This window comes from Saimiri boliviensis, chromosome 3 (genome assembly GCF_048565385.1).
Source record: "Saimiri boliviensis isolate mSaiBol1 chromosome 3, mSaiBol1.pri, whole genome shotgun sequence".
Taxonomy (NCBI): Eukaryota; Metazoa; Chordata; class Mammalia; order Primates; family Cebidae; genus Saimiri; species Saimiri boliviensis.
Window position 1 is genome coordinate 160653855 of NC_133451.1, and position 15260 is coordinate 160669114.

The following is a 15260-nucleotide window of genomic DNA, read 5'->3' on the forward strand; positions in this document are numbered from 1 at the left end:
TTACATCAAATAACACCTATTTCATAAATTGAAAATTTTCAACATTTACATAAAAACAATTCTAATAAACGGAATCATACAAATACATACACAAGCAACTTTATTTTTTTTGTAAATAGCTGAGTAGCCTCTTCTGTTGAAGGAAAAAGTGCCATGAAAATAAATTGCAACTTAGTAACTTAAATGAAACAATGCTCTATTTCCTTGCTTTTTACATGCAAATAGAAGAACAGTATACAAACACTAATCAAATTTAAAAACCTTTGAGGATCAGTGTCACAAAGATTGAGGTAGGGATGGAAATACAGGAATTAACATCCTAGGGGGAATGTTTTTGTGGCAAATTGCTCGTCACACTCTGCATCTCATCTCATTGGGGTAAAATATATATTATAGCTTCTTTGAAACTTTCTCAGAACAATTATTTTTATTATTTCATTATAAAAATAACTTGCACTAACTAAAAAAAAGAAAAAAAAATCACATACCCCAAAATATACTCAATGATATTTTTAAAATTCCCTGAAATTCCATCTCCTACAAATTAACAGTATTAACCTTTTGGTGGATATCTTTCTAGATGTATGTTCAGGCATACACATATAAACAAATCTATGAGTACACCTAAACAGATACATGTAAAATGCTGTATTTAATGGCTACATAGTGTTGTAATGATGCATCAATTTATTGATCTAGTTTCCTATTGATAGGTAATTAGATTGCTTTTTTTTCCCCCTGCAAACAGACAGGGTCTTGCTTTGTCGATGGAGTGGAGTGGCACGACTGCAGCTCACTGCTGCCTCAAATTCCGGGGCTTAAGGGATTCTCCTGCCTCAGCTTCCTGAGTAGCTAGGACTACAGATGTGCGCTGCCACGCCCAGCTAATTTTTGTACTTTTTGTAGAGGCGGGGTTTTGCCATGTTGCTCAGGCTCAAACTCCTGAGTTCAAGCAAGCCACCTGCCTCAGACCCCACAAAGAGCTGGGATTACAGACATAAGCCAACAGGCCTGGCCAACATTTTCATTAGCAAGTGTTTTTTAAATTGAAAACTTTATCTCAGAATAAGATTTTACCATGGAAGTTTATACATTTCAAATTAAGTCAAAGACAGACTTAGACTGAAAAATTTTGTAATGAAGAGAGGTCTCATCTAACCTGTAAGTCTGAAATATTTAACAATCAGAAGTTGTCACATTGCTTTATTTCATTCTATATTACTCTTAAAGTTTAAAAAACAGCCTTGTATGACAAACAGAGATGATACCTCATCCCTAATATCCTAAATTTTTTAAAACAAAATGAAAAATTAGCTTAAAATTTCTGTTCAAGTTCTTCTGCAAGTTGATTATTTTCCAAAGCATGGCTCTCATTAAAAACTTTTAGTCCTTGAAACCAATTTTAGGCAATTTCGTAAACTTCTTACCTTTGACTTTGCAACTATTTCTGAAACTTTTACCACAGGCTCTTGAGTGAGACTTAGTTTGTTCTGTGCATTCATCTTACTGTTCAGCCAACTCATGGCCTCATTGATGTATTTTTCAACCTTTTCCATTTCAGCAGGATCCAAATGATCATATCTTTCATCCTATTTTTTAAAAAAGCCTTAACTTAGTGTAATCATTTTTCAGCTAGCACTAGTTTATTAGTAATTTTTACTTAAAAAATTTAGACTCTTATTGACTGTATACCTCAAATGTACTCATCTGAAGAGACCACATAAAAATAACACAGAACTGAAGAAAATGGGATAAAAGATAAAATCAGTGTGAGTTTTAAAAAAAAGCCTCTACTGAAGAAATCAGGTTGGGAAAGAATACTCGGAGAGAAAGCACTTAGCCAAGAAAGAAGTTGCAATGAGATAGAATTTATAAAGGAGAAATAAAGTGAACAAGGCATATAACAAACTAGACACAAAATTATGAATATACAACAGAAAAGTATGCTAAATTCTTGACTAGAAAAATGACAAAATTCTTTCTGAAAAAGAGATACTGCAGCTGTCACATGTAATACAACTAAGTAGCTGTGATTTAGATTAGTAGCGATAGAATCAGAAAGAAATGGCAATGTAACAGAGAAAGAAGATCTCCTGATGGATTACAGATTAGACACAGAAGAGAGAGAATTTAAGAATACTCCAAAGTCAAAGACGTGGGAGGATGGTGATGCCCTTTTTAAAACCATATGTGTGTGTGTATATATATATATATGAACAACAAAAAAAATCCAAACCAAAAAAACTATCAAGCTTCCTCAGATACCCAAGTCCTCTTTCTGCTTGTATGATTACAAATTATGCATCCATCAGCTGACTCAGTTTCTAGGCCGACACATTTTCTTGAATTTCTTCCTATGTCACAGATCACTTCTTAAGATTCTTTTGCCAGTTTATCCTCATTCGTGTCTACCCACATGCTTTAAAAAAATCTCTAGCCTGAACCTCTTCCCTTAACTCTCAGCTCTGTATCCAACTCTGACTTTTCTATTTGTAAAGTTTGAAATGCTTATGTTTCAAACACCTCATTATGTCCCCACCTGCTCTTCCCAGTTTTCCTCATCTCAGCAAATGGAAACTTCATTCTTCCAGCTCAAAATCCTTGGGAGGCATTTTCAACTTTTTTCAGATATATTTACATCAAATCTATCAGGAAATATTAAAAGCTTCTACCTTCAAAATGAATGCAAAAATCTAACTACTTCTTGGCTTCCCAACCCTACCATCTGGGGTCAAGCCTCCATCATTTCTTGCTTGTATTATTCTAATAATGTCTTAATCCATCTCTGCCTCCAGATCCTTAAAACAACAACAACAAAAAAAACAAATGTTACTACTCCTGTGCTCAAAAACCTCCAACAACTTTCCATCTCAGAGTAAAACCCAAACTTTTACAAGGGCCAACTAGGCCCATTTATGATCTGGCAACTGCTACCCCTTGTTTTCAACCACATTGACCTTGCTGTTCCTCTAACATGTCCTCCTCTTGGTGTTTTGCAACTGCTATTCCCTTTGTCTAGAGCATTTCCCTTCCAGTTATCACACATCTTTGAGTTTTCACTTCTTCATTTCTCTCCTAACATCTCTATCACCTTATTAGTATGCCCTTCTGAGAAACCTCTTCCATCTCTGGCAGTCCTTTACTTTTTCTGCAGCTTCTATCTGACATACTTTACAGTAATTTATTGTCCACCTTTCACTATTGAAGCATATTAAAAACAAGTTGACACTATAGTTCAGTCATCTAGAAAATAGCCTAGAATATAATAAAAACTCAAATGTTTGAGCAGAAGTGAAGTCTTGCCTTGTGTGGAATAAAACCTGCATACTGAAGAAGATAGCTAAAGACTGGGGAATGCTGTGCCACTAGTAATTATACCAGATTTAAGATATTCTTGGTGTTTCCATTGGACTACTCTTCCTTCTTTCTTTTTCATTATCCTTACATTCCATCTGTGCCTATAAGAACAATCTGAACACTGATTTTAGCAGATATATTTATAATCAATATCTGAATTTTTCCTTTAGGTTTGCTGGACTGCAGTTTTTGTTTCACAAAACTCAAAAATCTATTTCTAAAATAAGTAACCCTTTTCCATTATGTGTAGTGAAAAGCAATGTGGTTGCTGAGAATTTGTATATTGATGGTTAGGTTTGAATGTTGATTGTCATTAACTACTTGGGGAAACTTCAATAAACTGTTAAGCATTTTAGTTTTCTCAGATGTAAAATAAAGATAATAGCATTAACTTTGTATAGGATATATCCTTGTGAGACAATCTACATAAAGTACTTAAAATTCATGACATGCTTGATAAATGTAAGCTATTTTGACATGCTTGAATATTTCTGGTGCTGGTCTCTCCTGCCTACTAATGCATGTTTAATATCATAGACAAAAACTGGGGATTACAGTGAATATCTGCTTAGAGTAGGGATCAAAAAACTTGTCCCATCGGCCAAATTCGACCACTGCTTATGATTTTTTACATAAAGTTTTTGGGAACACAGCCATGCCCATTCGTTTGCATATTGTCTATGGTACTTCTGTGCTACAACAGCAGATATGAATAGCTGAAGCCTAAAATATTGTTTGTCTTAAAAAGTCTGCTAACTCCTGATTTAGAGGAAACAAAACAGTAAACATTTTCTCAAATTTTACTGTTATATCTAAATGGAGATATGAGGCTTAAAGACAGTGGGAAGATTAAGGTTATATAGATTTATATAAAAGAATAAAGTGTAAAGGAGATTATGGATGACTAATGGACTGGAAGACAAAAGCAACTAAAAGAAAAATAAGCCAAGAAACAAAATAAAGGCTACCAGAGTCTGGTCTCAAAGAGGTGCTTAATAAAAAAAGGTCAAAGAGGACCTCTTTTTCACTAGATGAAAAATATAAAAATGAAATCTCTATGAAGATCACAATAGATCTGGTCACTGCATTATTTTATAATGTAGTTTCAGGAAATTCTAAAAGATGAAAGCTATATACCTTCACTGTATTTCAAATGCATCAGAATCCTTAAGTGAAATTCTTCAATAAAAAAATGAGCTTTAAATTTGGTACACAAAGTCTCTCGAATTTGATAGCTACAACTGCTATCAAATTCTTAGCTTTATAGCTGAGAACTTTTAGATTTACCCCGTTCTATGTACCATCCAAATGCCATCATCACCAACCGGTTTTATGAATTCAATACCTTGTTTCTATAAGCTTCTATCACTTTCATGACAAGTTGAATCTTTTTTCCCAAGTCATTTAAGGCTTTTGGTCTCTCTTCATGCTCCATGTACTTCATTTGAATAGGCTGGCCATATTTCTGTTAACATAAGAAATTTTTAAAGAAGAACAATTATTATTTGAGTTTTAACAGAAAACTTTTATTGGGCCCTTATAGAATGATAAATAGGAAGAAAAGATGGCTAGATAAAATATATCCCCTCTTATTTTCCTATATGGAAGCGAGTTCCAGTAGTTACTTTCTCAATCCTATATAAGAATGCCCTCCTCACACCTTATCTCTTTTTCTCACTCATTAAGATTACTTCTTAGCTTCTCAAATACAAAGTCTCAATCAAAACTTTAATTCCTTAGAAGCCTGTTGTTAAAACTTTATAGAACTATTAAAATAAGAAAACTTTAAAAGCTATACTGCTTGCAGAATTTGTAGATTTGAAACTTGGTTTTAAATACTCAAAATCATAATATAATCCTCTATGTACAACATAATTACTGGGACTGATAATTACTGTCAACTAAATTTTATTTATATTTAATCAGTAAAATGTGTATTGTAGTAAACTCAGCTTTTCCCCCGTCTTGGATTAAGGAGTTTCTAAATGTTAAAACAGACTCTGTAGTTTTGGGAAGGGGAGTATATTAGAAGGATAAAATAACTATTTTCTTTTTAATTCTTTATATACTTAAACAAAAATCAGCTTATTTTAGAAAAATTTCAGATTTACAGAAGAGTTAAAAGGAAATTATACAGATAGCAAGCACCAGATACTTCTCCATGCTTTGCTTTCCTCTAATGTTAGCATCTTAGGGTACATTTGTCAAAACTATCATACTTTTTATAGATTAAATCTTTTTGAAAGGGAAGCAAGCACTGAATTTTCTTTTTATATCAAGACAGGGTCCTACTCTGTCACCCAAGCTGAAGTGCAGTGGCGTGACCATAGCTTACTGCAGCCTCAAACTCCTGGGCTCAAGTGATGCTCCTGCCTCAGCCCCCTATCTGGAACTATAAGACCATACCAGTGTGCATGGCTAATTTATTTTTTTTTAGAGATAGGGTCTTGTTTTGTTGCTCAGGCTGGTCTTGAACTCCTGGCTTCAAGTGATTCTCCTGCCTCGGCCTCTCAAAGTGCTGACATTACAGGTGTGATTCACTGCTCCCAGCCACCATTTTAAATTTTTAAATGCCATCTTAAAAATAGAAAAATTAAAACTTGTGAAAACTTCTGTAACATTTATTTCTATGGCTACTTATATAATTGAAGCAGAAGAATCCATGATAGGAACTGCTGGGATTTTCAGTTATTTCTACTGGCCTCAGCTGCTTGGCTTGTGTTTCTTTTAGGGAGATAGGGATTAAAAACCACCAAGAAGATATGGTAAAGCCTACTTTTGCCATCATAAACTTAGGTTTTCTAGTTGTTTTCTAATTATTTTCTTTGGAAGTAATTTGTTAGGATGAAGGTAATTTTTTGCACAATACTAACTTCTTTTAAGTTGAGTAACTTCTTTTGCATACTTTCCCCCACCCTCATGCCTGTCCCAAGTTGTAAAGGGCCATCTTTTCTCATATTCTAAAAATCCTTGTTAATGTCATCATTTAGCATCTGTGTAATCCCTTGCTACTCAAAGAATGGTTCAGGGACCAGCAGCATCAGCATCACTTGGAAGCTCGTTAAAAGTGGGCCCACCTTGTATCTATTGCATTTCAATAAGCACCCAGGTAATTCATATGCACATTAAAGAACTGCTATGATCTATACTAAGGAATGACTGTAAATTTCCTTCATCCTTCCCATATAAACTTAATCTTTAAGTTATTTTTTCCAGATTTGGTAGCAAGTATGGAGAAAGGAGTCAATAGTGGTCTTTCCCTAAAATAACACCCCTGACCTAAATAAGATTTTGTGGCTAAATTTCCTTATTTGTGAAAGGACATTCAAATTCAAGAGCAGTGGCATTATTTTTTAAGTTCTTGGCTGGTCAGGTGTCCCCATGAGTTACACTATGAAAATACAATTGGGCAGTGTGGTATTTATTACTTCCCCACATGAGACAGTTAAGAGTGAGAGGAACAGGGAAAGAGGGTGACTCCTTTAATTTAAGGGTCAAGATGATATACTTATCACTTCTTAAAGACATGCCAGTAATACACAGCTTGTGTAAATGTAACACTGATCATCCGATCAACATTAATATTTGAGTATCATGATAGACTAAATGACTACACATTATCTGATTTCAATTATGTAGCACTGCTCACCTCTCAAAATGCTTTTAAAATTAGAACATTTCCTCTTATACATTTCTGATTTAGAAATTTTTCACATACTCACTAAAAACATACAGATCCAGTAATCTCACTACTGGGTGTATATCCAAAGAAAATAAAATCAGTATGCCAAAAAGATATCTGCACTCCATGTTCACTGCAGCATTATTCACAATAGCCAAAATGCAGAATCAATAAAAATACAGAATCAATTTAAGTGTCCATCAATGAAATGATGGATAATGAAAATGTAGTATGCATATACAATGGAATGAATACTATTCAGCCTTAAAAAGAAGTAAATCCTGTCATTTGAGACAACTTAGATGAATCTGACAAGTCATTATGCTAACTGACATATGCCAGGCACAGAAAGACAAATACTGCATGATCTCAAAGATCGAATCTATAAAAGGTAAACTCATAGAAGCAGATAGTAGAATTGGTGGTTACCAGGGGATGGTATGATGGAGAGCTACTGGTCAAAGGACACAAAATTTCCGTTAGACAAGTGGAAAATGTCCAAGAGATCTATTGTACATCATGGTAACCAGAGTTACCATATATACGTAACAGTATGCTGTATATCTGAAAACTGCTTGAGAGAGTAGATTTTACGTGTTCTCCCTCCCAAAGCAAGAAAAGTATATGAGGTAATGCATTTGTTAAATAGCTTGACTCAGCCATTCCACAATGTGTGCATAATCAAAACATGATGTCATACACCATAAATATATACAATTTTCCCTGCAATTAAAAAATTAATAGAACATACACAGTACTCTTACACCTTACTTTTTAGAAAAAAATAGTGTTTTATACTAACATGGACTTAAAAAAATGTACCTTTAGTTCTTGAAGCTTATCCACATAAACTTGTTTAGGTTGGTCCTCTCCTTCTTCATAAAGCCAATTTTCTGTGTCTTCCAACATTGTAGACAGTTTATTCAAGTCCTAGTAATATATTTGAAAGACACTAATTAAAAATGCTTTCCTTAGAAATAGAAGTCATCATTGGGCCCAGTGCAGTGCCTAATGTCTGTAATCCCAATAGTTCAGCCGGGAATTTTAGAAACCAGCCTGGGCAACGTGGCAAAATCACATTTCTATATCAAATTAAAAAATTAGTCAGGCATGACGGCACATGCCTATATTCCCATCTACTTGTGAGAGTAAGGTGAGACAGGATTGCTTGAGCCCGGGAAGTAGAGGTTGCAGTGAGCTGAAATCGAGCCACTGCACTCCAGCTTGGGGCGACATAGCCAGACGCTGTCTCAAATAAATAACAGTAATTAAAAATCAGGAAGGATGGGATGTTTTTCAAGCATAAAACATCAAATTTCAAAATTTTCTAACTTATTAAAAAATGTGTTTTTCACTATACTTCTGCAACTTGTAAAGTAACTAAGAGCCTTCCCCATGTGGGCCCCAAGATTGGCAACAATAACAAAATATAGTATATTTATTTACATAATTTGTACTAGCATTCTCAAGTAAACATGTAAACAGTTCTCACAAAAAATTACAGAATTCAGACTTACTTCTGGAGTGATGAATTTTTCATAGACAGTGCCCAGCCTGTCTCTCAAATCATACACATATTCTTCAACAGCATTCTTAGCATCATTTCTTTCTTTCTCTAACTTATCTTGCATAATCATCTTCCCCTATTCAAAAAGCCTCAGATTAGTTGCCATAAGAACATGAATTAGGGAAATAACAAATCAAAACCACAGTAAGATACTATTTCAACACTCACTAGGATGATTATAATAAAGTATTCATGAGGATGTTGAGAAAGTGAAACCCTCGTACAAAACCCTCGTACACTGCTGGTAGGCATGTAAAATGCTGCAGCAACTATGGAAAACCTTTTGGCTGTCCCTCAAAGTGCTAAACACAGAATTTCAATTTTACTCCTAGATATAAACACAAAGAAACTGAAAGCAGGGACTTGAACAGATATTTGTATGTCAACGTTCACTGCAGCATTACTTACAATAGCCAAAAAGTTAAAACAACCTAAGTCTGCACTAATAGATGAATAAAAAAATAGATAAACACAATGTAGTATTTTATTTAGTTATAAGAAGAAATGAAGTAATGGTATGTGCTGAAACAAGGGTGAACATTGAAGTCGCTATGCCAAGTAAAATAAACCAGATACAAAAGGACAATCATTGTATAATCCCACTTAACATGATTCTAATCTACTGATAAACAGGCAATTCATAAAGACAAACTAGGAGACTGGAAGAAGGGAGGAAGGTAAGTTATAGAGTTTATGTTTGGGATGATGGAATTGTTTTGAAAATAAAGATAGTGGTGATAGAGGCACAATACTGTGAATGTAATTAAAGCTACTGAATTAAACACTTAAAAATAGTTACAATAGCAAATTTCATATAAAAAAATTAATGTAGTATACTGAAAAGCATTGAATTGTATACTTTAAATGGGTTAATTATGATATGTAAATGTATCTCAATAAAGCTGTTAAAAAACAAAACAAAACATAGCCTACTGTCATTTTACATACTCGGCTTAGAATCCTAAGTTCCCTATTTACTAGCTTGAGATAGCAGGAAAATAATCTAAACATAAGTTTTCTTATCCTAAAACAGACAGCATAATTCCATCTAACTCATAGGGCTGCTAATAAGGTTGAGAGAATTCATATAAAATATTTAGTTCTATGCTTGACACATAACCAGTACTGAATAGAAGCCTTGGAGGGGGTATTCTCTGATCCTTGGTGATTTAGTCTACTTATGTCTCAGTTTCCTCACCTGTAAAATGTAGTTCTCTAACAGAACCTACACTTCATAGGTTTGAGGGTAAAAATATGATATAAGAGTATTTATAGATGTTAGTTTATGATGATCAAAAGCAAAGAAATAACCTAAAGATTCTAATACTTTAGCAAAATTTTCACTTTAATAAAAACACATGTAAACTTAAGAATCCCTTTATAAACTACAATGCATTCACATTTGTGAATTGAAAATAAATGAGACATTCAAAAGTTAAGACAAAGTCTCATTTTATATACAAAATTTGCCATAACTGTGCTTCCCTACAATTCATTCCTTTGCTAAAGTTTTTCTCAAGACATACAAATTCTGAGTTATTCAGAATCTCCAGGAATGCCTGCTTCACATAAAATGCAGCCTTTATAGATGATATAGATAGGTACTACAAAAGCAACCATTGTAAAGCCAAAATCTCTTGATACAATAAACACACAGCAAATTGTATGTTTATATGTATGAGACACTTCAAAGAAGACTGACCTTTAAATGCCAGCCAAATTTGTAAAAATTAGGAACTACCACTTAAATGTAAACTTAAAAAAATATAAATTACTTCTTATGCAGCTACTGGTAAAAACAACAACAACAACAAAAAAAAACCAAACTTGTTTCATCCAGATACTGTAACTTAAAACATGTAAACAGAAAAGAACATGTAAGAAAATGTCAAGAATGACCCAGATTTTTTAAAAAAAAAATATTTAATGGATGTGAGAAAACATTTTGAATAGAGATATAATCTTTAAGGACAACACAGGAGAAGAGGGGAAGAGCTAGTATTTCCCCGTATGTTGTCTGCTGGATGTTACTGTTAAAGACAGAATAAAAGGAAGACTCAGTTTCAGCAAAGTCTTTTCCTAGGGGAGGCAATACATATTTTTCATACAACTAAGATGAAAGCTGCATAGTACATATGGTATTAATACAGCTCAGTATTTTGTAAAAAATAAAAGCAGCTCAGTATTTTGTAAGAAATAAGGTAGTTCGGTAATCTACTTAATATAATTCCTTAGGAGTTATAAACTAGTGCCCTAAATTTTAGAGATAATCATTGACTTCTACAAAATTTAAGAATAAACTACCACCTATACCAACATGAACTTGGATTTACATACCTCATTTTCAATGTAGCTGTTGAGAAGATCTTGGCCCAGTTGTCTACATAGGCTACTCTGGATCGGTAGATCAATACTCTTGACCTTTCCTTTTTTAAGTGTCTGATTTAATCGGTCTTGTTTGTCTGAGATTGCTGACTGCAAATCCGAAAGAGAAGTAAAAATTTCTAGAATTAGCTTAAAAACAGATTTAAGAGGTAAAACAAAGTAAAATCAAAACTATTACAATCCGTTGTATTTATTTTAAAGTACTACCCAAGACTGATGGGAATTTTGTAGTCTGTACGTTAAATCCTAGTTTCTAGATTAAAAATCTCATGTTGGAAATGCAAAGCAAAACTAAAATGAGTAGTTTCTTCTCACCCACTATGGTGGATAACAAAAAATATAGAAAATAATAAATGTCGGTGAAGATGTGGGAAAACTGCAACCCCTCATACATTGCTTGCAGGATTGTAAAATGTTATGGTGGAAAACAGTTACGAAGTTTCTCAAAATGTTAAACAAAGATGACAATGTTAACAACCAATGTTAATAAAAATGCTCAACATTATGACCCAGCAATTTCATTCCTAGGTATATGCCCAAGAAAAATGAAAATACACATTCCCACAAAAACTTGACTGTTCATAACAGCATTTTTCATAACAGTGAAAAAGTGAAAATAACCCAAATGTCTATCATCTGATAGATGGATAAATAAAATGTGGTATGTATTTATACAATGAAGTATTATTTGGTCATAAAAAAGAATACTGATATATCCTACAATCTGGATGAACCTTGAAAACATTATGCTTAGTGAAAGAAGCCAGTCACAAATAACCACATACTGTATAACTCTACTTATATAAAATGTTCAGAAAAGGCAAATCTATTGCCTAATCCCAGTGGTTGGCAGGGAGAGGGTTGAAGGGAGATGGGAAGTCACTGCTAGTAGACACAAGGCTTCTATTTGAGATGATGAAAATGTTCTAAAATTGTGATAATGGTTGCACAACTGAATATACTAAAAACTGTAAACCTAACGGGATGAATTGAGTAATCAGTAAACTATCTCAATAAAGCTGTTCAGCAATCAAAATTCTGGGAAAAAAGTTTCCAGCTTTTAAATTACTTTGGAATCTAAGATTCAAAACTAAATAATCTCTGAGAAATAAATCTATTCCGCTAACCTGCATAGATTAAATTCTGTGCAGGTTGGAAAAATCTGTTGAGGATGATGGCTTAGAGTTATGACCACATTCATCTCAGTGACTGGGACAGGGTCTCTCCCCTTCTGTCCTACTGACAATCACTGTCTTAGAAAAATAATTACTCTCAATAAAGCATTTACCCTTTAACATTTTAATTTTGAAAGTATCCATTTTTATACATAGAAAAATATTTTACGATATGCAATAAAATAATTGGTTAATTAAATGGTTATTTCTGAGATACAGAATTAAGTGGTTAATTCTGAAATACAAAGTACAGCTAATATAAGTTTTCTTCATATAGCTTGTTCCATCTCATATTTTTCTGAAAAGTTTTCACTTAAAATTAAAATTTTGACTTCCATATTCATACTTCAGAAATACAATGCAGTTATTGGTGAAACATGAAATATAATGAATTAAGGTAAAGAATTTAGGCCATTTTACTGTTGGGTTCTTTGATCAAATTTTTTTAAGTTCAAGGGCCTATGTGCAGATTACATAGGTAAACTGCATGTCACAGGAGTTTGTTGTCCAGATTATTTCATCACCCAGTTATTAAGCCTAGTACCCATTAAGGGGAAGGATCCTTTCTCTCCCTTCCACCCTCCACTCTCCAGCAGGCCTCACTGTTTTGTGTCCATGTGCTCTCATGAGTTGAGAAAAACTGTTAATGAAAAATATATTTTTTTTCTACTAAAAAAGGTAATTTTGCTTATGTTATTAGAGTTTATTTTTAAAAAGCACAACTCTTAACAAATCATTAAAGTACATTTATTCTAGCTATCAGCTTTCTATACTTATTTTTTACAATTCTGAGATCAAAACTATCAAGTGCATTAAAAGAAAGCATTATAAAATATGGTAATCCAAAATATAAATTTCAAAAAGACAAAACTACAGCAAAAGTAAACCAAACCTTTGTTTTGGCTCCTGTATGATCGATTTCCTCTTCTGGGGTGTGTTCAGCATGACATTTTTGATGCCCTCCTTCTTCTTGGTCAACCTGCATTTTATCCTAGAAAGAATACATAATTGATAATATATGCAGTGTCTTTTGTTTTAAAAATGTAAACTACATCTTAGAGTTCAAGCCTGTTTTGAAATGTAACATGTAGAAACAGTTAAGCAGCAGCTCATTTTTCAAACGAGAATTGCTACAAATAAACAGATTAACAATTTAAGTAAAAAGATCTATTTGATGCTATGGGATAAATCTTGTTTAATTTATGACTAAATAATTGCAAAATACATGGAAAATTGTTCTCAAGTCAAATTTATAAATCAAGATTTCCAAAAAAAGATTACAAAAAAAAAAAAAAAAAAAAAAAGAACATTCAAGGGTTGGGGGCTAAGGGAGGGACAGCATTAGGAGAAATACCTAATTTAGATGATGGGTTGATGGGTGTAGCAAACCACCATGGCACGTGTATACCTATGTAACAAACCTACACATTGTGCACATGTATCTGAGAACTTAAACAAAAACATAAAGAACATTCAACCTGACATAAAAAATGTTTATAAATAACATGAGAAAATGAAAAAGACATAAAAATCTATGAATTACACAAATACAATACTGTATCTTTAATTGTAAAATGTAAAATAATTAGAAACACCCACTTTGAGTTTTGCTATAAATTCATCAAAACTCAAAGTGGGTGTTTTCTAAATTATTAAAAGGCATATTTTAAGTTTTTCTCTTTATGTCTAAAACCCAAACTTTCTACCAATAAAATCTCGAAAATGAACTCTCCATTTGGCAAATAATCCCAAGTGTATAATAGAAAAGGTCACCTTCTTAATCCTATCTGTCACCGTCCTCCTGAAGAAAGCTTGAAATGTAGGAATCAGCATAATTTAGGTCTCCGACTACATTTAGAACTAAGCAAATCTGTAATAACCAGAGAGCTATTTTGATTAAAAGCTTATTTCTGCCAAAGAGGAGAGAATTTTTTTTTTTAGATAAAAGGCCAATTTTCTTTGAGAGCACGAGGTGGGTGGATCATGAGGTCAAGAGTTCGAGACCACCTTGACCAACATGGTGAAACCCAATCTCTACTAAAAACACAAAAATGAGCCAGGTGTGGTGGTGTGCACCTGTAATCCCAGCTACTCATGAGGCTGAGGCAAGAGAATTGCTTGACCCCAGGAGATGGAGGTTGCAGTGAGGTGAAACCGTTCCACTGCACTCCAGCCTGGGCAACACAGCGAGACTCTGTTTCAAACAAATGAACAAAAAAAAGTTAATCATTTCTGATATTTCAACTCCCCTCTTTCCAACTCTCTTCCCCACCTTACAACCTCCCCAACCCTGTTGAAAGATAAGAGGTGAAAAAAGTGATACAATGTTGAGTTATTAACTAATTTTTGTATTACTCTGAAAAAAATGCTGTTAAATGGCTGAAATGCCTTATCACTTAGAATTTTTACATTTATTGAAAGAGCTCTTCCATTTATATAATTTTATCTCTTAGAAAAGAAAAATGAAGTAGATATTTCTAAAATTTCTTCATCACATTCAGAATCTAACTCTAATGAATCACTTAATCCAGTTGTTAATGTATTTTCTACACAATATCATTCTATGTGTCATCACGAGTGCAAATGACAGCATTTGTTTAAAAATTGCTCTAATTTGGTCTCTAGTGTTTCTTATAAGCCATTAATACCTATTCTACAAGATTATGACTGTATTTTTTTTTTTTTTTTGAGACGGAGTCTTGCTCTTGTTACCCAGGCTGGAGTGCAATGGCGCGATCTCGGCTCACCGCAACCTCCGCCTCCTGGGTTCAGGCAATTCTCCTGCCTCAGCCTCCTGAGTAGCTGGGATTATAGGCATGCACCACCATGCCCAGCTAATTTTTTGTATTTTTAGTAGAGACGGGGTTTCACCATGTTGACCAGGTTGGTCTCGATCTCTCGACCTCGTGATCCACCCGCCTCGGCCTCCCAAAGTGCTGGGATTACAGGCTTGAGCCACCACGCCCGGCCATGACTGTATCTTAATTACAACTTGTTTTCAAACAACCAGGACTCACATTCCTTCCTTAAAAAGTTTGTTCACTAAAATGTCAAGAGGTTGCCAACTATATAGTCAAGCCACTAGGAATAACTG

The 15260-nt window shown here is 33.7% G+C and overlaps 1 protein-coding gene across 1 annotated transcript in view; it reads right to left on the bottom strand.

Annotated features, from left to right (window-relative positions):
- The window catches only part of HSPA4L (heat shock protein family A (Hsp70) member 4 like), a 55183-nt gene that overhangs the window by 7375 nt on the left and 32548 nt on the right, over window positions 1-15260 (bottom strand). The window contains exons 13-18 of the mRNA XM_003927717.4: window positions 13059-13157; window positions 10944-11081; window positions 8557-8682; window positions 7862-7969; window positions 4703-4822; window positions 1428-1589 (exon numbers count right to left, since the gene is read on the bottom strand). Coding sequence (XP_003927766.1) covers window positions 1428-1589; window positions 4703-4822; window positions 7862-7969; window positions 8557-8682; window positions 10944-11081; window positions 13059-13157 — 753 coding nt within the window. The remainder of the gene's footprint in view (window positions 1-1427; window positions 1590-4702; window positions 4823-7861; window positions 7970-8556; window positions 8683-10943; window positions 11082-13058; window positions 13158-15260) is intronic.